This window comes from Acinonyx jubatus, chromosome E1, assembly GCF_027475565.1.
Source record: "Acinonyx jubatus isolate Ajub_Pintada_27869175 chromosome E1, VMU_Ajub_asm_v1.0, whole genome shotgun sequence".
Taxonomy (NCBI): Eukaryota; Metazoa; Chordata; class Mammalia; order Carnivora; family Felidae; genus Acinonyx; species Acinonyx jubatus.
In genome coordinates, this window is record NC_069397.1 from 26,453,697 (window position 1) to 26,475,903 (window position 22,207).

A 22,207-nucleotide genomic window follows, 5' to 3' on the forward strand; every position below is an offset into this window, starting at 1 on the left:
CCACACTGATTCATCCTGCTTAGCAGAATGCTAGCATTATGAGGTGCCTGGGTGGCTCAGTCGGTTACGAGACTGACTTCAGCTCAGGTCATGATCTCATGGTTGTGGATTTGAGCCCCATGTTGGGCTCTGTACTGATAGCTCAGAGCCTGGAGTCTGCTTCGGATTCTGTGTCTCCCTCTCTCTCTGCCCCTTTCCCTCATGCTCTGTCTCTCTCTCTCTCTCTCAAAAACAAGTAAACATTAAAAAAAAATTAAAAATGGGGTGGCTGGGTGGCTCAGTTGGTTAAGCATCCAACTTCGGCTCAGGTCATGATCTCACAGTCCCTGAGTTCAAGCCCTGCGTCAGGTTCTGTGCTGACAGCTCAGAGCCTTGAAGCCAGCTTCAGATTCTATGTCTCCCTCTCTCTCTCTCTCTCTGTCCCTCCCCCACTCATGCTCTGTTTCTGTCTCTGTCTCAAGAATAAAAAATAAACATAAAGGGATGCCTGGGTGGCTCAGTTGGTTAACTGTCCGACTTCATCCCAGGTCATGATCTTGCGGTTCATGAGTTCAAGCCCCGCACTGGGCTCTGTGCTCACAGGCCCTGGAGCCGGCTTTGGATTCTGTGTCTCCCTCTCTCTCTGCCCCTCCCCTCCTCATTCTCTGTCTTTGTCTCTCTCTCTCTCAAATATAAAACAAAACATTAAAAAAATTTTTTTAATAAAAATAAAAGAAAAAAGAATGCTGAGTACTATGATCCGTCTGCGTATACCTGCTGCTGCCCACTTCAGTTTCTAAGCAGTGTGACAGATCTTTCTATCCTCAACCTTTAGATTTTTTTTTTTCTTTTTTTGGACCTAGAAATTTGTTCTCTGCGAGAACCCAAATAAGACTTATGAAATATTTTTCTTTTGGTTTTTCTTCTCTCTCTAGTTCCCATTGCCCGGGCTGTACTTGTTGATATGGAACCTAAAGTTATCAATCAAACACTATCAAAGGCTGCCCAGTCTGGCCGATGGAAATATGGCCAGCATTCGTGCTTCTGTCAGAAACAAGGTTCTGGAAACAACTGGGCATATGGGTAAGAGTAACTCCTCATGTTTTCCAGTTTAGATATAGCTACCTGGACAGCTTAGTTATAGCTGTACAGTTAATATATCAAGCACATAATCTTGAAATTGCTGTTTTAGGGGCACCTGGGTGGCTCAGTGGTTGAGCATCCGACTTCGGCTCAGGTCATGATCTCACAGTTCGTAGGTTCATAGGTTCGAGGCCCACGTTGGGCTCTGTGCTGATACCTATGAGCCAAGAGCCTGCTTCAGATTCTGTGTCTCCCTCCGTCTCTTGCCCCTCCCCTGCTCACGCTCTGCTAACATTTAATGAATAAATGTTAAAATTTTTTTTTTTAATGGCTGTTTTAGGGGCGCCTGGGTGGCTCAGTCGGTTAAGCATCCGACTTCGGCTCAGGTCATGATCTCGCGGTCTGTAAGTTCGAGCCCCGTGTCGGGCTCTGTGCTGACAGCTCAGAGCCTGGAGCCTGTTTCAGATTCTGTGTCTCCCTCTCTCTCTGGCCCTCCCCCATTCATGCTCTGTCTCTCTCTGTCTCAAAAATAAATAAACATGAAAAAAAAATTTTTTTTTTTAAATGGCTGTTTTAAAATGTAGAGTGTAGGGACGCCTGGGTGGCTCAGTTGGATAAGCGTCTGACTTTGGCTCAGGTCATGATCTCACAGTTCGTGGGTTTGAGCCCCGCATCAGGCTCTGTGCTGACAGCTCAGAACCTGGATCCTGCTTCTGATTCTGTGTATCTCTCTCTCTCTCTCTCTCTCTCTCTCTCTCTCTCTCTGCTCCTCTCCTGCTCGTACTCTGTCTCTCTCTCTCAAAAATAAATAAACTTAAAAAAAAGTTTTTTTAATGTAGAGTGTGACTTCATCCAGAAGAAACTCTTTATTCTGTCTCATGTATGTCTGTGCTTCAGGTCCAGGTAATGATGAAACCAGGGATCTCTTGCCAGCAAGGTTTTCTACTTTTTCATGTTGTTCTGCCAACTAACTTCTCATTAAAAAATATTTTGGGGTGCCCAGGTCACTCAATTAAACGTCTGACTCTTGATTTCAGCTCAGGTCATGGTCTCACGATTCGTGAGATCAAGCCCTGCATCAGGCTCTGTGCTGACAGCATGGAGCCTGCTTGGAATTGTCTCTCTACCTCTCTCTGCCCCTCCCTCACGTGTGCATGCATGGATACACACGCTCTATCTCTTTCTGTCTGTTTCTTAAAATAAATAAATAAACTTAAAAAAAAAACAGTATCTTTACCTGGCAGGTATTCCAGCTAATAGAGAACCCAGCAAAGCAGTAGTATGTCCTGGGGTTCTTTGGAAAATTCCAATGCCTGGTTCTTCCAGAGATTTTGATTTAATTGGTTTAGGCTAAAGCCCAGATGTTGGAACTTTTCAAAGCTTCCCTAGGTGATTCAAATGTGCAGCAAAGTTTGAGAACCACTGTTTTAGGAATATTATTATGAATGTTGGATGTTATTTTGTACCATAAACTTGCAGAACTATCTGGTAATTGAAGTCTTCAGCTAAAGGAATGACCTGTAAAATATAAGTTTCTGCACCCAGTAAAGTCACTCTCCCCGCAATCCTATTCGCCTTTAACTTGTATATTTTAAATTTTGTCGATCAGAGCCCCTGTTCCTTTCATGAAAGTTAGTTCACATCCATGGGTTTAAAAAGCCTTCTCTATCCTATATCTTCCTCTCTGCATTGCCTCTTTCTGATTAAACTGAAAGGTGTTTGTATTTGTTTCTTTTGTGTTGTAGTTACTCTGTTCATGGACCCAGGCATGAAGAATCTATAATGAACCTAATCCAGAAGGAAGTGGAAAAATGTGACTGTTTGAGTGGTTTTTTCATCATAATGAGTATGGCTGGGGGCACAGGATCAGGTCTAGGAGCCTTCGTTACACAGAATTTACAAGATCACTACTCAAACTCTTTGAAAATGAATCAGATTATATGGCCTTATGGAACCGGTGAGGTAGGAACATGTTAATTGAAAATTTTATATTTTGTGTTCTTTGCAGTGAAATAAGTGTAGGTTAAAGATTGATTTTACCCTTTCTTTGGAAATATTAATTTACTACAACAGGAGTCATTCGTTATACAATATGGTACTTTTTGGAATTTTTAAAACAAGGACACCTCATTCATTTGGAAAGGTTTAAGCAAAGTTAAATGAATTGTTCACAAAAGTACCATCTTAGGAATCCACTCCTGGGTTAGTCCCTCTGGATATAGTATGTAAAGGAGGGACCTTGACCACATGTGGGGGTTCATCATGACATTACCAACCTTCAAAGAATTTTCCTTTCTTTCCATTGAGAGGAAATTTCTATATAGGCTAGTTTCTTGTTGATCAGCCTAGTAGGAGAAATTCTAAAATGGAGGTGAGTTAAGTCACTATAGGAAATGCTGTAGGAAGAAAGTATGATAGTAATAGTCACTGTTTATTAAGCCCTTACTATATACAGGACACTCTTTTAAGTGCTTTGCTTGCATTCTGTCATTAATCCATACAACTCTAGGAGCTGATATAATTATTACACCTGTTGTACAAATGAGAAAACTGAAGCATGGAGAGATTATATAACTTGTTCAAGATCATAGAGCTAAAAAGTGACAGAGCTGGGATTTGAACCCAGGCAGAATGCCCTTACAATCTACCCTCGTAATTGCTCTTTTCTTTTGCCTTTCTTATTTCTGACCTTTTTCTCTCCAGGTTATTGTTCAGAACTACAACTCCATTTTGACTCTTTCTCACTTGTACCGATCTTCAGATGCCCTCCTCGTTCATGAAAATGATGCTGTTCATAAGATCTGTGCAAAACTGATGAACATCAAGCAAATCTCCTTTACCGATATAAACCAAGTCCTTGCACATCAGCTGGGAAGCGTGTTCCAACCTACTTATTCTATGGAAGGCTCATATCACTACAGAAGAAATCCATTAGGTATTTGTCCTCTTGTATGTAACTTGTATGAAAGTCTTACATTTTGAAAGCCTCAGTTATTCCTCCCTGGCTTGTCCCATCTGTCTGAAGATACACTCAGATCTCCCTCATCTCAAAAACCTTCCTGAAGAACTACCTAGCTCTCCAACTAGATAGTTGGAAGTTTTGAGAAGTTACTAAATTTCTGAAGTGATAGATGCGCATTGGTTCTATTCTTCAGGATCCTTTTCTTCTTCTTCTTTTTTTTTTTTTTACAGCAACTTTGAGATATAATTCACACACCATATAATTCACTCATTTAAAATGTACAATTCAATTTTTTTTTAAGTTTATTTATTTTGGGGCACCTGAGTGGTTCAGTTGGTTGAGTGTCCAACTTCGGCTGAGGTCGTGATCTCGCGGTTCATGAGTTTGAGCCCCATGTCGGGCACTGTGCTATCAGCTCTGAGCCTGGAGCCTGCTTCGGATTCTGTGTCTCCCCTTCTCTCATCTCTTCCCCTGCTCACGCTCTCTCTCTCTCTCTCTCTCTCTCTCAAAAAATAAATACACATTAAAAAAAATTAAAGTTTATTTATTTTGAGAGACAGAGAGAGAGCGAGTACACAAGTGGGGGAGGAGCAGAGAGAGTGAGAAAGAGAATCTCAAGCAGGCTCCACGCCATCAGCATAGAGCCTAATGTGAGGCTTGAACTCACCAACTGTGAAATCGTGCATGACCTAAACTGAGGCTAGGAGTGGGATGCTTAACCGGCTGAGCCAGGCGTCCCTACAATTCAATTTTTTAGCATATTCACAAAGTTCTACAACCATCATTTTCATCACCCCATTAAGAAACCCATCATTCTTTTTTCAGCTTATTCATCAAGTGGTGCCATATCAATCCAAATCATCTAGATGCAAATAACTCCATAGTCTATACCCTTCTCGGTCCTAATGTCTTTCCCAAATAGTTGCCTATCCCAATTTTTTTAGTTGCCTTCTGGCTTCTTCAAGTTTAGAATGTTCTGAATAGATCCATCTTTTTTTTCCCCTGTCCTCTCTCCCCTGCTCTCTCTTCCTAAGTTTCTATCACCTGGATTTCTCCCACTGTCCTCATATCCCATCATTATGTTCAGACCTGTTGGTGCCTTCTCTACCATCTGCCTGCATTCTTCCCCCTACTTCCCTATCTCTCTGACATTCACTCAGGGTGCCAGTATCTCTCAACTAATACTGCATACTCTCCCTGAACACAAAGCAAACTAGCCTCTTTCTATTCCTTCTCTCTCTCTCTCTCTCTCTCTCTCTCTCTCTCTCTCTCTCTTTCTCTCTCTCTGGCATAAAAACAGAGCTTAGATCTAATCAACATTCCTATCTGAAGGTGGTCCTAACCTTGCATTCCTTCCTGTACCTGCCTCATCCCCCTGCAGTCCATCTTGCAAGCTTACTGCAACAGAGCCTCCCCAGTGTGCAGATCTAAGTCTTGTACTCCCTCGTGCTCATCCTATGGCCAGGTTTGCCAGAATTCCTTCGCCTGGCCTCCACATTATGCCCTGAAACCTAACTTTCTAGCTTCATTACCTACTGTCTCCTCTGCATGGATCCCCACCTACTTTTCATCCTGTCTGTACTGTCTCTCTTCAGTCCGGTGCTTTCCAGCCCAGGTCCCTTTGTTCAGTGTTCCTTCTCCTTAGAAATCGCTTCCTCCTTCCTTTCTTCACCTCTATTAAAACCTTATACATCCTTCGGTGTCCCAATTCAAGTGGTAATTTTTCTGTAAAGCTTTCATACTGAGGTCTTCACCTAAAGTAACCCTCTTTTTCTGAACTTTAAGGCATTCTCTATCTCTTTTATGTCACTTAATATTTTTTACCATTATTATTTCTTTAAGTGTGTTTGTTTATCTTTAAAAGTAACACAAACAGCACACCTATTCAACAAGTGAAAAACAATACGCAATCAAAAGTAAGTGTCCTTCCCACCCTTTCCCAGATGCTACCACTATAACTAACACCATGTGTTTCCTTAGAGAGGGATTCTGTCATGTGCATATTATGTAGTCCTAGTAATGTGCAACTTCCTTGGAGACATGTCTTGTTAATTTCTGTGCATTCTACAGTACTTACTGTATTGCACATCTGTTCATTCAACCAATATTTATTGACTTCCTACTGTGTGCCAGGCACTATGCTAAATGTTGGGGATCCAATGCAAGCCAATGCAGACATTATGTTCACTGTGAAATGTGAAAGACATTAAACAAATAAATTACACCAAGAATGTATAATTAAAGAACTCACCAACTGTGAGATCGTGCATGACCTAAACTGAGGTTAGGAGTGGGATGCTTAACCGACTGAGCCAGGCGTCTCTGAAGTGCTCTGCACTCTGAAGTGCTCTGAAGGAAAGAAGTCCAGTTTCAAGAGAATGTGTCACAAAGGAATCAGACTTAGACTGCAGGGACAAGGAAGACTGCCCTGAGAAAGTAACACTTGAGCCAAAAGCTGGTAAAGGACTTGGAGATGACTAAGCCAAGGGAAGGAGGAGGGAACAGCATGGGCAGAGGTCTTGCAGCAGAAGGAATCCTGGCACATCAAATAGAAATCCCATGACCCCGTAGCACAGAGAATGGTAAGGCTAAAGTGGTGAGCAGGGGTAGGCCTTGCAGATTCTCATAAGCCATTTAGAGGCCTTCCTCATTACCCTAAGAATAGGGAGAAGCCGCTGAACGATTTTAAGCAGGTTGGTGACATAATCACTTTTCCTTTTGAAAAATCCACTGGACTTCTGTGGATAGCTGATTGGAGGTGAGTCTGTAGGCTGGTCTAGTCATTCCCTGCAGAGATTGTGGTGGTTTGAACTCATTGAACTGCACTGAGAAAATAAAGATGGTTATTAATAAAAACTCCCCCACTATGTGCAAACCTTACTGTGCACTTCACCTCACAATTTGCACTTCACCTGGTGTCACGGTGGGAGAAGTGTCCTGCTCCTGTCAAAGATAGCTCTCTCACTTAATTTCTGGGTCCCATTCCCTCTCCCTTCTCAGGGACTTAATTCTTCACTCATCTCTCGTCCTCCCCTGTCATAAACTTATGCCTCTTTCCTGGATTATTGCCATTGCAACTATTGGGCATCTCTTACACTGAAAAAATCCTCCCTTGACATCACCTCTAGTGATTGCACCCATTCCTCTGTTATTCTTTAAAACAACGCAAGGGTGTGTGTCCTTACTGTCATTAGCTCCTCCTCATCTCATCATCTTCACCCCCTCTGATCTAGTTTCTACCCCACCATGTCTCTGAAAATGCTTTTTATAAGTCACAAGTGTGTCCACATTGCCAAATTTAGTGGACACTTTGTTGTCCTCATTTCCATCAGTAGAATTTGGCATGGCTGATCTTTGGTCTTCCAAATCTTTTGTCTTTTGTGACAGCCCTCTTCTCATTTTCCTTTTATCTCACTGACTACACCTTTTATTCCCTTCTTTTCTCCTCCTTTGGCTCCTTTTCTTTTTCCCAAGCTCTAAATGCTGGTCCTAGACCCTCTCCCTGATAACTGGCCTAGTTCCATGGCTTTAAACACCATTTGTATTCTCCAACTTGCTGGTTTATCTCCAACTCTGACCAATTCCCTAAGCTCCAGATTTCTATAACCAGTAGCCTTTTCCTGTATGACATTTATATGTACACGTTTCATGGACATCCCAAACATAATGTGTCTAAAACAGAGAGCTTTCCCCCAGAAGCGCATTTCCTTCTCACTCCCTCAGTTACTCAGTTTTAAAATCTTAGATGCAGGGGCCTGGGTGGCTCAGTTGGTTAAGCATCTGACTTTGGCTCAGGTCATGATTTCACAGTTTGTGAGTTCGAGCCCTGCGTCCAGCTCTGTACTGACAACTCAGAGCCTGGAGCCTGCTTCAGATTCTGTGTCTCCCTCTCTCTCTGCCCCTCCCCCACTCATCCTCTCTCTCTCTCTCTCTCTCTCTCTCTCTCTCTCTCTCTCTCTCTCAAATAAATAAACATTAAAAAAAATTGGGGAGGGGGCTCCTGGGTGGCTCAGTCGGTTGAGTGTCCGACTTCGGCTCAGATCATGATCTCGCAGTTCGTGAGTTCGAGCCCCGTGTCAGGCTCTGTGCTGACAGCTCAGAGCCTGGAGACTGCTTCAGATTCTGTGTCTCCCTCTCTCTCTGCCCCTTCCCTGCTCATACTCTGTCTCTCTCTGTCTCTCTCTGTCTCTCAAAAATGAATAAATGTTAAAAAAATTTTTTTTTTAATTTTTTTTTTTTTTAATCTTAGATCCAGAGGCACCTGGGTAGCTCAGTCGGTTAAGCATCTGACTTTGGCTCAGGCCATGGTTTCATGGTTCAAGAGTTTGAGCCCTGCATCAGGCTGTCAGCACAGAGCCTACTTCAGATCCTCTGTCCCCTTCTCTTGCTCCCCCTCCCCCATTCATTCTTTCTGTCTCTCTGTCTCTCTCTGTCTCTGTCTCTCTGTCTCTCAAAAGTAAATATTTTTTAAAAGTTTTTTAGGGGCACTTAGGTGATTCAGTTGGTTAAGCATCCGACTCTCTGTTTCGGCTCATGTCATGATCTCACAGTTTCATGGGTTCAAGCCCGCATCGGGCTCTGTGCTGATGATGTGGAGCCTGCTTGGGATCCTCTCTCTCCCTCTATCTCTGCCCCCGCCCCCCCCCGCTCACTCTGTCTCTGTCTCTCTCAAAATAAATGAATAAACTTAAAAAAATTTTTTTTAATTTAAATCTTAGATCCAGTTTTCTTACAGGAAAGTCTATAATTGCCTCTATTGTATGTGGTTTATCTTCTGTCTTCCAGTTTCCCTTCTTTCCTGCCATTCTCCCCTGTTCATGAACAGAGCCTCAGGGGCCTCATTACGTATCATATAGCCCAGCTCATTCTCACCAGGGTGTCCATTCTTGCTGTCCTCATTAACTTCCTTCTCCCTCTACCAGGAGCATTCTCCTGACCATTTCCCTTTCATCTTTCAAGTCTCAGCTCACTGTTACCTTCTTAAAATGGCCTTCCATGATCCTATTTGAGGAGTGAGCACCTATAATATCATCCTGTTTGTTTCCTTCCCACCATTTATTACTTTCTGACATTGTTTTGTTCATTTATTACCTCTTTTATTCTTTCTTTCTTTCTTTCTTTCTTTCTTTCTTTCTTTCTTTCTTTCCTTCTTTCTTTCAAGAGGGAGAGAGAGCACACACCAGCATGGGACAGGAGCAGAAGGAGAGAGGGAGGATCTTAAGTAGGCTCAGCACAGAGCTTGACGTGGGGCTCTATCCCACAACCCTGGGATCATGACCTGAGTGGAAATCAAGAGTTGGACACTCAACCAACCGAGCCACTCAGATGCCCCTGTTCTTTGTTTCTAACCACTAGAATAGAAGCTCTGTGAAAGTCAGGCCTTGTCTACCTTGCTCACCACTGTGTCTGCTATCCTCAGAACAATGCCTCTCATATAACAGGTCCTTGCTAAATGAGACTAAACACATTGAGATAAAGAGGATAGATTTGAGAGAAATTGGGGGTGGAGTAAAATGCAGAGGACCAAGTGATGGATTGGTTCTGGAAAATGACAGAAAGGGAGGTGCAGAGCATAAGTCATGGGGCCCTGGGTTACAAAACAGTGTAGTCTGTAGTGATGTTTGCTGGATCTGGGGACACTAAAAAAAGATCTGATTTGTGGGGCATAGTATGGGGCAAAGAAAGAGGTGGGTCTTAAACATGTTGAGTGTGAGGTGCCTTTGCCGTATCTTAATGGAAATGTCATGTGATAAGTTAGCTGGAAGTTTACCTGGTCTTCCCACTTCAACCTTTGCCAGCCCACAGCCTTTTCTAAAGTTTAGCAGCCAGACTGAACTCTGGCTTTACTTGTCTAAAAGGTTAAATCCCATTAGAGCCTGTTACTCTCTTATTCAAAACTTTCAAGAGGTTTCCCATCTCACCCAGAGTTAAAGCCAAAGTAATTGGAATCACATGCAAGGTTTTGTTCTGTCTGGTTTCCATTGCTTTCTTGACCTTATATCCTGCTCTTTCTCTTCTAGCCACATTGGCCTCCATGCTTTTTCTCAGATATATCTGTTGTGCCTCAGAGTCTCTGTACTAAATGACCTCAGATACCCACATGGCTCCATTCAGGTGTTTGAGGAGATGTCACCTTTACAACAAAGCATCAGCATTAGTGGGCATCTAAATTCTGAGGGGCCGCAGTCTGTGATGTGGGGTGACTTTCTACAGCAATGCTCTGACAGCAACAGAGAATGTGAGGAGTGGGGCTGGTCCAAGATTGGACTTTCACTTAGGAAGATTTGATGAAGAGACAGGGGCAAATAGCTGGGTAAGAAAAGAAGTGAAGCAAGGGGAAGACTGATGGACTGAGAAGACAGGAGGTCCATGGATTAGTTTGTCTTAGTCCATTTTGGTTGCTATAACAAAAGTGCTATTTACTAAGTAACTTATTTAGAACATAACATTGTTTCTCATGGTTCTGAAGTCTGGAAAGTCCAAGATCAAGGCACCAGTAGGTACAGTGTCTGGTGAGGTCCTTCTTCTTGGTTCTTAGATGGCCATCTTCTCACTGTGTCCTCACATGGCAGGGGGTGCTAGAGAGTTCTGTGGGGCCCCTTTTAGAAGGGCACTAATCCCATTTCTGAGGGTTCCACCCTTACCATACCATCATCTTGGGGGTTAGGATTTCAAATATATGAATTTGAGGGGGGAACAAACCTTCAGTCCATAATAGGGTCTTAACAAGGTCTTGGCATGGTTAAAAATGAGAGTAGGTAAACAAGAAGGCTGGAGGGAAAAGTAGATTGTGACCGTTAATAATTCATGTGTTGGGGAGGCTGGGTGGCTCAGTTGCTTGAGCATCCAATTCTAGATTTCAGCTCAGTTCATGATCTCAGGGTCCTGAGATAGAGCTCCATGTCGGGCTCCGTGCTGAGTATGGAGCCTGCTTGGGATTCTCTCCCTCCCCCTCCCTCTGCTCCTCCTTTGCTCTTTCTCTCACTCTCAAAAAAATAAAAATAAATAAAAAAATTTAAAGGTAGATCATTAATTACCTTTCTAAAGAATGATCATTCATGTGTCAGTGCTCAGGCTATATTTGTTGACTATTGTTTGTGCTATGCAATAAAATTCAGCTGTAGGTATTTTGCATTAAAGGACTCTTATGTTCAGGGGTGCCTGGGTGGTGCAGTCAGTTAAGCATCCAACTCTTGATCACAGCTCAGGTCATGATCTCACGGTTTGTGAATTCGAGCCCCACATCAGGCTCTGCTGTGATGGTGCAGAGCCTGCTTGGGATTCTGTTTCCTTCTCTGTGCCCCTCCCCCACTTGTGCGCTCCCTAGTGCACATCTCAAAATGAATAAACGTTAAAAAAAAAAAAAAAAGATTCATGTTTGGAGGAAAGTCCACTAGTCATAAGATCAATTTGTGCAAAACTTTGTAGATGTTTGTGTCAAAATTTGTTCTTTTCTTTAGGATATAGGATGAGTTTGCACTCAGTGTTACAAAATTTATATTTCATGTTGTTATATTTTTCTCTTTTCTCAAGTTTTTTCCCAAAAATATATAAAACAGCTCTGAATGCAAAACAAATTAGCTTTTTTCCATAATCCTGTTTCATTACAAATATGTTTCTAAAGATAGGTGTATTCCTGTCTTCAGGAATCACTAATCTTGTCTTTTTTCCCTAGTAGAATTTGCTTTAACATGCCCTGCTTATCCTTCAACCAGATAAAATAAATAAGAGATCTAGAAAATTTTCTAAAGGAATATTTAGTGGATATGAATGATGATAAAAGCATATTGCTCTGATGCTCACTTAGATTCCTGGGGTGTAGCTACATATTTTGTTCATATTTCCAGTTTCTTAGCTTCTACATTCTTGTTTCCGTTTTGTCAAAGTATGTTTTCTCACTCAAGCTAAAATAGGTGCCAAAATGAAGCAAATATGTGATCTGAAATAGACATTGTCTCTGAAATTTTATTTACATTTTTAAATTTAAGTAATTCTGGCCTTGGTGGAGAAAACATATTTGGCCCCCCAAACCATCTAACCATAGTTGTGTAAGGGTCAATGGAAACATTGTGGAATTTAAAAATTCAGTCCAGGTTTTTTTCTTTACAGGAGAGTTGATGGAGAATTTAGTCCCCCATCCTGAATTCAAGATGCTGGGTATTCGTAACATTCCTCAGATGTCTGAGAACTCACTGGCTTACAGTACATTTACTTGGGCTGGCCTCCTCAAGCACCTGAGACAGATGCTCATTTCTAATTCGAAAATGGAAGAAGGTAACGGGTATTTTAAAAACATGCAAGCCACAAACTGGGAAAAGAGCCTGCACTGGAGTTCTCAGTATAAACTGGCTTGGGCGAGTTGAAATAATGGTGACTTCTGGTCAGGGAGGTTCCTGCAAAAACTTACCAGGACATCCCAGGAGGACTGCTTAATCACTGCACAGTTTCATTAACCAAAAATGAAAAAAATTTTCAGAGGAGTTTAACATTTTTTTAAGTTTTGTTGATTGATTGATTGATTGATTGATTTTTAGTAATCTCTGTACCCAGCAGGGAGCTCGCACTCATTACTCTGAGGTCAAGAGTCGCACACTCAATTGACTGAGCCAGCCAGGTGCCCCTATTTTATTTTATTTTTATCAAAGTAATATATGAACATAATATTTAAAAAATCAGGGGCACCTGGGTGGCTCAGTTGGTTAAGCGTCCGACTTCACCTCAGGTCATGATCTCACGGTTTGTGAGTTCGAGCACTGCGTTGGGCTCTGTGATGACAGCTCAGAGCCTGGAGCCTGCTTCAGATTCTGTGTCTCTGTCTCTCTCTGCCCCTCCCCTACTTGCGCCTCTGTCTCTTCTCTCTCTCAAAAATAAGTGAACATTAAAAGAAAAAAAATTTTTTTAAAAGATCAAATAGTCTGGGGTGCCTGGGTGGCTTAGTTAAGCATCCAACTTTGGCCCAGGTCACGATCTCACGGTTGGTGAATTCGAGCCCCACGTCAGGCTCTGTTGCTGACAGCTTGGAGCCTGGAGCCTGCTTTAGATTCTGTGTCTCCCTCGCTCCCTCCCCTTCCCCCACTCATGCTCTGTCTCTTTCAAAAATAAATAAATATTAAAAAAAAATTTTTTTTTAATCAAATGGTCAAGGGGCGCCTGGGTGGCTCACTTGGTCAAGCATCCGATTCTTGATTTCAGCTCAGGTCATGATCTCACGGTTTGTGAGATGAGCCTCTCGTCGACAGCACCAAGCCTGCTTAGGTAGGATTCTCTCTCTCTCTCTCTCTCTCTCTCTCTCTCTCTCTCTCTGCCCCTCCTCAGCTTGTGCACACACACTCTCTCTCTCTCAAAATAAATAAATAAACTTAAAAAAAATCAAATAGTCAAAACTCATCTAAGTGTATACTTATATCTTTACTTTGCATTGTATGTAAATCATATCTCAATTTTTTTAGATAAAGCCAAGTAATTGTCCAGTATGTATTTATAATGAGGAAAAGAGCAGCTCCCTGGCCTATACTTCCCCACTACCCAGATGAAAACACTGTCAATGGTTTTGGCTGTCTCTTCTGGAATTTGCCTCCATATTTCTAAGTATCTTGCTTGTATTATTACTTATTTTGTGTTCTAGGTTTAGATATTACCAATTGCCTTCCTAATGTGAAATTGAGAATTGAATCTTCTTATACCACTGCTATACACACACACACACACACACATATGCACGAGAAGTCTCACGTCAATCTGATTCCTAATCCTGTTTTGTTTTCTCCTGGATCTTTTAGGATTTCCTTTTTGTCCCTGGAATTCTGTAATTCCTTAATGTGGATCTTTCATTGAGCTTAGTAGAATGTAAGCTTTATTAGGGCAGGGATTCTGTTTTGTTTACTGTTGTACCTTCAGAGCCTGGAACGTAGGGCCCAGCAGGTAGTTTTACTGAGGCCAGAGCCTGACTAGTTTAGCCTTTCTGGAGCAGAAGCCTTTTAGGATGAAGGGGGGGCACTCCCTCTGTTGCAGGGAGTGGGGAAGGGTCTAGGGTTCTCACCACTTCTCATACAGATTTTTATTTTTATTTATTTATTTTTAAGTTTATTTTATTTTTGAGAGAGAGCATGAGTAGGAGAGGGGGAGGGGAGGGGCAGAGAGAAATAGGGGACACAAGATCCGAAGTGGGCTCTGTGCTGACAGCAGCAAGCCTGATGTGGGGCTTAAACTCATGAACCATGAGATCATGACCTGAGGTGAAATTGGGCAGATGCTCCGCCAACTGAGCCACCCAGGTGCCCCTCATACAGATTTTTAACTAAATCCTCTTGTTTCCTCCTCTTTTAGAAGTGGCTGGCCTGCTCCCAGGACCTCTCCACTGTGGGCAGACATTCTAAGCTTCCCCTGCTTGCTAAGTCAGTCACCACTGATTCATTTGCTTTCCAGATTCCAAAGTTTTTTTTGCTATTGTCTCCTCTTCTCTTCCCTTTTTTCTTGTTTATGACAAGCTGATGTTCAGTCTGTCATGTCTAACTAGAAATCACCACTATGTATTATTTTACCACATATATTTTACCACAAATAACAACAATTTAGGTTTCAATAATATGAAAGTGGATTTCTTCTACATTTACTTACTAGTGAAACCTTATAGATTTTAGATTATAGTGTCTGAGGTTTGAAGATAAATAGAAAGTTCACATCTTAAAGTAATGCTTCCCCAATTTTTTGGCCTCAGTACCCGTTTTTCTAGTAATACCTGTTAATATCTCAAGGAACACACTGTTTCTCAGAGTATATGCTGCTTTGAACTCTCTTAGGTCAGTAAAACACAGTTTGCTTAGTCATTTTCTCATGCGGGACTCTGAGTATCAACATTTCTTCATAGTTATAGGTAGAGCTTTGAATGTATAAATATCTTCATATATGTGAAGATATATGAATAAATATATTTATGTTCTAACCAGGTTGAAACAAATAGCTTTAAAAATCTTTGTATATTACCAGATGACTCCATCTGAAGATTGACCCTATTAATATCACTATCAGCCATGTATCTGTTTCCATATGTCCTAGCAACAGAAGGAATGAGTGATCCCAGAGGGAGCCAGGCAGAAGTTACAGTGTCTTTTATGACTTAGCTTTGGAAGTCACATGCCATCTTTTTTATTTTTTTATTTTTTTTTAGTTTTAGTTTTATTTATTTTATTTATTTTTTAATGTTTATGTATATATTTGAGAGAGAGAGAAAGACAGAAGGCAAGTGGCGGAGGGACAGAGAGAGAGGGAGACAGAATCCGAAGCAGGCTCCAGGCTCTGAGCTGTCAGCACAGAGCCCGACACGGGGCTCGAACTCATGAACCATAAGATCATGACCTGAGCTGAAGTCAGACGCTTAACCAACTGAGCGACCCAAATGTCCCTTTTTATTTTTTTAAAGTTTATTTATTTTGAGAGAGAAACTCACACACACACACACACACACACACACACACACACACACATACACACACACACAAGCAGGGGAGGGGCAGAGAGAGAGGGAGGGAGACACTCCGCACTGTCAGCACAGAACCCTCTGTGGGGCTCCATCCTACTCACTGTGAGATCATGACCTGAGCTGAAATCAAGAGTCGGATGCTTAACGGACTGAGCCCCCTAGGTGCCCCTAGTTTTATTTTTACTTAAGTAATCTCTACCCACAATGTGGGGCTTAAACTCATGATCCTGAGATTAAGAGTCACATACTCTTCTGACTGAACCAGTCAGGTGCCCCCACACGACATCATTTCTATACCATCCTTTTGGTTATTAAGGTCAGCCCTATGCATGTGGGAGGGGACCATACAAGGGCTTCAGTATCAGAGGGAAGATCAGTGGCATTCACCTTGGAGGCTGGCTACCACTCCACCCTCTGTCCCCTACTAAATCACGTCTTCCCATATGGAGAATAGACCTAACCCCTCCCAAAGGCTTCAAAAGTTATTTCCGTATAGCACATCAAGCTAAATTCCAGAATCTTATCATCTAAAAGCAGGTCCAGGTATGGTGGATTTACACTCCTCAGGTGAGATTTTTTGAGTATAGCTCTTTGAGTACAGTTCTTCCCCCTGCCTCCAATCAGTAGACCATGGTGGACCAGGCATAGCATAACTGGTAGACAGCCCCCTTAAAAAGGGGGAAATGGAAGGCACAAAGAAGTCATGGGTCCATAACAATTCAGCAGGGCACATCCTGGCAGTCTCCTGATGAAAATATAAGACATGGGAATAATTTTTCATGGCTTTGGCTTAGCTCTTCGAGTCAAGCTAAATTATAATTTTGTTTGTTTGTTTGTTTTAAGTAAACTCTACCCCCAACATGGGACTCAATATCACAAACCCAAGATCAAGAATTGCATGCTTGGGGCGCCCTGGTGGCTCAGTTGGTTAAGTGCCTGACCCTTGATTTTGGCTCAGGTCATGCATAATCTCACAGGTTTGTGAAATCAAGCCCTGTGTGGGGCTCTGCACAGACAGTGTGGAGTCTGCTTGGGATTCTCTCTTTCCCCCTCTCTTTCTACTCCTCTTCCACTCTCTCTCTATCAAATATAAATAAGTAAACTTTAAAAAAAAATAAAAATGGGGTACCTGGGTGGCTTAGTCGGTTGAACGTCTGACTTCAGCTCAGGTCATGATCTCAGATCTCATGGTTCATGAATTCGAGCCCTGCATCATCAGGCTCTGCTGACGGCTCAAAGCCTGAGCCGTCAGCACAGAGCCTGAGCCTGCTTTGGATTCTGTGTCTCCCTCTCTTTTTGCTCCTCCCCCATTCACACTGTCTCTCAAAAATAAATGTAAAAATTTAAATAAAAGTGGCAACACATTATATGTATTTTTTGCTCTATAGCTTTTTTTCAATATAACAGTATTTTGTGGACTTCTTTCCAATTCATTAAATTTGGACATGCCTTATTCTTTTTAATGGCTACATAGTTTTCTACTATATATGTGTCATAATTTATTATGTGCACATAGATTAAAGAGTCAAGTAATTCTACAAAGCCAGTTGTTAAAACAATCATTCCATAAAATTCCTGTATTTTCTCCTTCCCAGGAGCAACCATTTTCAAAACTTTTTTGCTGGTTCTTTTACTGTGTTTATCTCTTCATTGCCATCTATTGATTTTTCAATTGTTTAGGTATTACCTATTTACTTCCAAAATGTGGAAGGTTAGGATTTAGCTTTTTCCCCACAATGTAAACCCTGCAAACACCCTTCTGTCTTCCCACCCTTCCAACATAGTAGTGTCATCATTGGGTTAAAGCAGTATTCAGCTTTACATTATCGTGACCAAGTAAATGCTATTCACAACTGAGCCATGTAGTACCCTGTAATTACTTTTCCTTTCCTGTATAGTTTTTTATTTTCTCTGGAGTTAATAATTGCCTTGTTTTCTTGTTTGCTTACATTTTCTGTGTACCTGTCAATTCAGTCCTAAGTTGAATAACTTATCTAATTTTTTTCTTTTTTTAAAAGATGTTCTTTTGGGGCGCCTGGGTGGCTCAGTCGGTTGAGTGTCCGACTTCAGCCAGGTCACGATCTTGCAGTCCGTGAATTCGAGCCCCACGTCAGGCTCTGGGCTGATGGCCCAGAGCCTGGAGCCTGCTTCCGATTCTGTGTCTCCCTCTCTCTCTGCCCCTCCCCCCGTTCATGCTGTCTCAAAAATAAATAAATGTTAAAAAAAAAAAAAAAGATGTTCTTTTACTTTTTTTAAGTAATTTCTATATCCGACATGGGGCTCAAGCTCACATCCCCATGATAGTCACATGCTCCACTCACTGAGCCAGCTAGGCATCCCTAATATTTTTTTTTAAACATGGTTTTCAAATATAGTTGTGTATTAGAAATACCCTAAGAACTTTTTTAAACAATGTTTATTTATTTTTGAGTGAGAGAGAGCATGACCATGGAAGGGGCAGAGAGAGAGAGAGGGAGACAGAGAATCCCAAGTAGGCTCTGCACTGTCAATACAGAGCCTGATGTGGGGCTCTAAATCACTAACTGTGAGCCAAAACCAAGAGTTGGATGCTCAGTTGACTGAGCCACCAAGGTGCCCTGAATTTTTTTCTTGATAAGTTCAAATATTGTATCAGTTTCATCTTCTTTAAGAAATCTCTCCTAAAGCCATCTGCTCTGCTTCAATCTGGACTTTTTGCCCTCTCTAACCAGGGTACACTTGTCATCCTGGATATTGTCTTTGCCTGTCTCCTGTGTTGAATGTTCTGTTCAGAAGGTTTAGGCAAAGCCCAAGGGTTCTAGGGAGAGGGGAGGAGAGGGGTCATGGTTTTTCTGGGTTTTGCTTGATCTCTCTAGTTCCTTACCCTTAACTCTGCCTTGTGTTCTCCAGACCAGAGACCCTCAATCATATCCTCTCTAGAAAATAAACCTTTAGTTTTATGCTACAGTACAGAAGAGGCAGTTAATCATGCTGAACAGACAAGTTTAACAACATTCCTTGATCAGGAGTCAAAGGCAGTGGTGCTCTACAGGATAGGAAAGCTAATTTAGGAGCCAGTGACTTAGTGTTTTCATGGATTCCCTTACAGATGTTCTGGAGGGACAGAGAATAATAATGGGTGAAAAACATTGGCATCATTAATGCTGAGTCAAAAAGTGATAAAGCCACTGAATGTGAAAACATTTTAGGAAAACTTGAACCAATTTATTTTGTTACATATATTTTTTATGGATGTTCAAGAATGATCTAATTTTTAAAAATCCAAACCTAATTTACTCTAAAAGAACTATTTCAATAAGTATAAAATTTAATAATCTAAGTGAATAATTGACATAATTTGATAATCTTTTTTCTTATAATCAGTGGTGTCTTAGATGAAAGGAAAATAATATTATGGATTTATACCCTTTTTTGTCACATGGGTTTCAAGTATTTTTGTCCATCATTTTTGTCTTTTGTGTGGTATTTTTCATCATATGGAGGTTTTACATTTTTATGTCAGCAAACCCATATATCTTCCTATGTTATAGATTCTGAGCCTTGTCCGAGATATAAAATATTCCTTAGTATTTTCCAGCATTTTTTATAGTTTTATATTTAATATTTAAATTTTTTAACCCATCTGGATTTATTTTTATTTCCAATAATGCTTTTTTTTGGTTACTTCTCTTCTCATTTTAAATTTTATTTGCTTAACTTTTCCCTTTTCACTTTTTTTTTCCCCTTTTCACTTCTTGAACATTAATTTTTCAAGGGCCTAACTTTAGAATGGCTTCATTTATTTTTTCTTTTTGTAACTTTTAGGTAGAGTTTATTACCTTTTATTTCTGAGTAATATAGAGTGATGAATTATCTAACAAGTACAGCTTTTATAGCATGTCATAAATTTTTTTTTAATTTTTTAAATTTTTTATTTATTTTTGAGAGCGAGAGACCGAGTGTGAGTGGGGAGGGGCAGACAGAGGGGGAGACCGAATCTGAAGCAGGCTTCAGGCTCTGAGCTGTCAGCACAGAGCCCAATGCGGGGCTCAAACCCACAAACTGTGAGATCATGACCTGAGCCTAAGTCTGACGATCAACCAACGAGCCACCCAGGTGCCCCAGCGTGTCATAAATTTTTAAATATTTTTACTGAGGTGTGATTTATATACCACATACACCTATGATAAGTGTATAATTCAGTGATTTTTTTCATAACTTTGCAGAGTTGTGCAATCATTATCACAAGCCAGCTGTAGAACGTTTCTATCACTCCAGAAAGTTCCTTGTATTCATTTTGCAGTCAGTTCCCATTTTTACCCCCTGTCCCAAATGACCACTGGTGTGCTTTCTGTCTTTACAGATCTGCCTATTTTGGACATATCATATAAATGAAATTATACAATAAATAGTCTTTTGGGCCTGATCTTTTTCACTTAATGTCTTTGAGGTTCATCCACATTGTAGTATGTATCAGTAGTTCAATCTGTTTGTTGTATTGCTGAATAGTATTCCATCAGATGGACATATGACGTTTTATTTAGATGTCCAACAGTTGAGGGGCACCCGGGTGGCTCAGTCGGCTAAGCGTCCGACTTCAGCTCAGGTCACGATCTCGCAGTTCGTGGGTTCGAGCCCCGCGTCGGGCTCTGTGCTGACAGCTCAGAGCCTGGAGCCTGTTTCAGATTCTGTGTCTCCCTCTCTCTCTGACCCTCCCCCGTTCATGCTCTATCTCTCTCTGTCTCAAAATAAATAAACGTTAAAAAAAAAATTTTTTTTTTAATTAGATGTCCAACAGTTGACTGGACGTTTGGCTCGTTTTCACTTTGTATCTGTTACGAATAATGCTGCTGTGTGCATCTGTGTACAAGTTTTTGTGTACACATATGTTTTTAATCTTTTTTTAACTTTTTAAATATTTATTTTTGAGAGAGAATGTGAGTGGGGGAGGGGCAGACAGAGGGAGGCAGAGGATTCAAAGTGGGTTCTGTGCTGAGAGTAGCAATCCTGATGTGGGGCTCAGACCCACGAACCTGAGCCAAAGTCAGACGCTCAACCAACTGAGCCACCCAGGTACCCCATCAATCTCTTGATTATATACCTAGGAGTAGCATTGCTGGGTCAAAGGATAAGTATGTATTTAATATTTTGTAAAACTGCTAAACCCTTCCAAAGTGGCTGCACCATTTACATTCCCACCAACAGTTTAAGAGGGTTTCAGTTTTTCCACATCCTTGCCAACATCTGATATTGTTAGTCTTCTTGATTATAGCCATTCTAATAGGTATGAAGTAGTGTCTCCTTGTGGTTTCAGTTTGCATTTTTTTTAAATATTTAATGTTTATTTGTTTTTGAGAGAGGGAGAGACAGATAGAACACAAGCAGGAGAGGGGCAGAGAGAGAGGGAGACACAGAGTCCGAAGAGGCTCCAGGCTCTGAGCTGTCAGCACAGAGCCCAACACAGGGCTCGAACTCATGAACCACGAGACTGTGACCTGAGCCAAAATCGGACTCAACCTACTGAGCCACCCAGGTGCCCCTCAATTTACATTTTTAATGTTTATTTATTTATTTTGGGAAAGAAAGAGAGCAGGGGAGGGGCATAGAGAGAGGGAGTGAGAGAATCCCATGCTGGCTCCACACTGTCAGCGCAGAGCCCAATGTGGGGCTCGATATCACAAACTGTGAGATTCTGACCTAAGCCAAAATCAAGAGTCAGACAATTAACGGACTGAACCAACCACATGCCCCTCAATTTGCATTTTCCTAATGGCAGTGATGTTGAGCATCTTTTAATGTGCTCGGTAGAGTTGTTTGATTATCTTTTTTGGTGAAATGTTTATTCAAACATCTTTCTAATTCTTAAATTGGCTTGTCTTCTTACTGAGTTCAGCATGCCAAAATTTTTGGTTTGTTGTATTTCTCTGTTTGCTGAAAATCAGTCTGTTATGAACACTGAATTTTATCCCTATCCTATGTATAATTTAAGAGTATTTTCTTAGGGGCACCTGGGTGGCTCGGTTGTTTGAGCTTCCAACTTCAGCTCAGGTAATGATCTCACAGTTCATGAGTTCAAGCCCTGAACTGGACTCACTGCTGTCAGCACAGAGCCCTTTTTGGATCCTCTGTCCCCTTCTCTCTTTGCACCTCCCCTGCTCGCACTCACTCTCTCAAAAATAAATGTTTAAGAAAAAAAACTTTTTAAAGTATTTTCTTAATATTTCCCTATGACCAGTCAATTTTCAATCCTGTTTTTGTTTTGTGTTTCTACATCCCTTAACATTTTTGTATGAATTTTGTTTGTTCATACAGGCATATAGAGCAAAGTTCACCCTTTTTAGGTGTATAGTTCTATGACTTTTGACAAACTTATAGTAACCTCTATGACAACTGAGATAGAGTATTTCCATCATCCCAAAAAGTTCCTTCATGCTTCTTTGTAGGCAGTCTCTTCCCTCCACTCCAGCCTCTGGCAACTACTGATTTGAATTTTGTTCCCATGGTTTTGCCTATTTCAGAATGTCCTATAAATGGAATCATCCAGTACATAATTTTTTTGAGTCAAACTCGTTTCACTTAGCATAATGCTCTTGAGATGTGTCCATGTTGTTTGTTATGTGTATCAGTAGTTTCTTTTTATTCCTGAGTAGAAATCCATTGTATGCACCTACCACCATCCTTGAACACCCTATGCAGAGTATTTCATCCCTTTCTCGGGACTTAAT

At 41.2% G+C, this 22,207-nt stretch overlaps 1 protein-coding gene across 5 annotated transcripts in view; it reads left to right on the top strand.

The window, feature by feature from the left end:
- Positions 1 to 22,207, top strand: part of TUBD1 (tubulin delta 1) — a 34,253-nt gene that overhangs the window by 4,506 nt on the left and 7,540 nt on the right. For 3 of the 5 annotated variants that reach the window (XM_027034273.2, XM_027034272.2, XM_015069712.3), the window contains exons 3-6: positions 915 to 1,062; positions 2,808 to 3,024; positions 3,766 to 3,997; positions 12,134 to 12,298. In XM_027034273.2, coding sequence (XP_026890074.1) covers positions 915 to 1,062; positions 2,808 to 3,024; positions 3,766 to 3,997; positions 12,134 to 12,298 — 762 coding nt within the window. The remainder of the gene's footprint in view (positions 1 to 914; positions 1,063 to 2,807; positions 3,025 to 3,765; positions 3,998 to 12,133; positions 12,299 to 22,207) is intronic. The other 2 variants (XM_015069714.3, XM_015069713.3) reach the window with 2 other exon arrangements.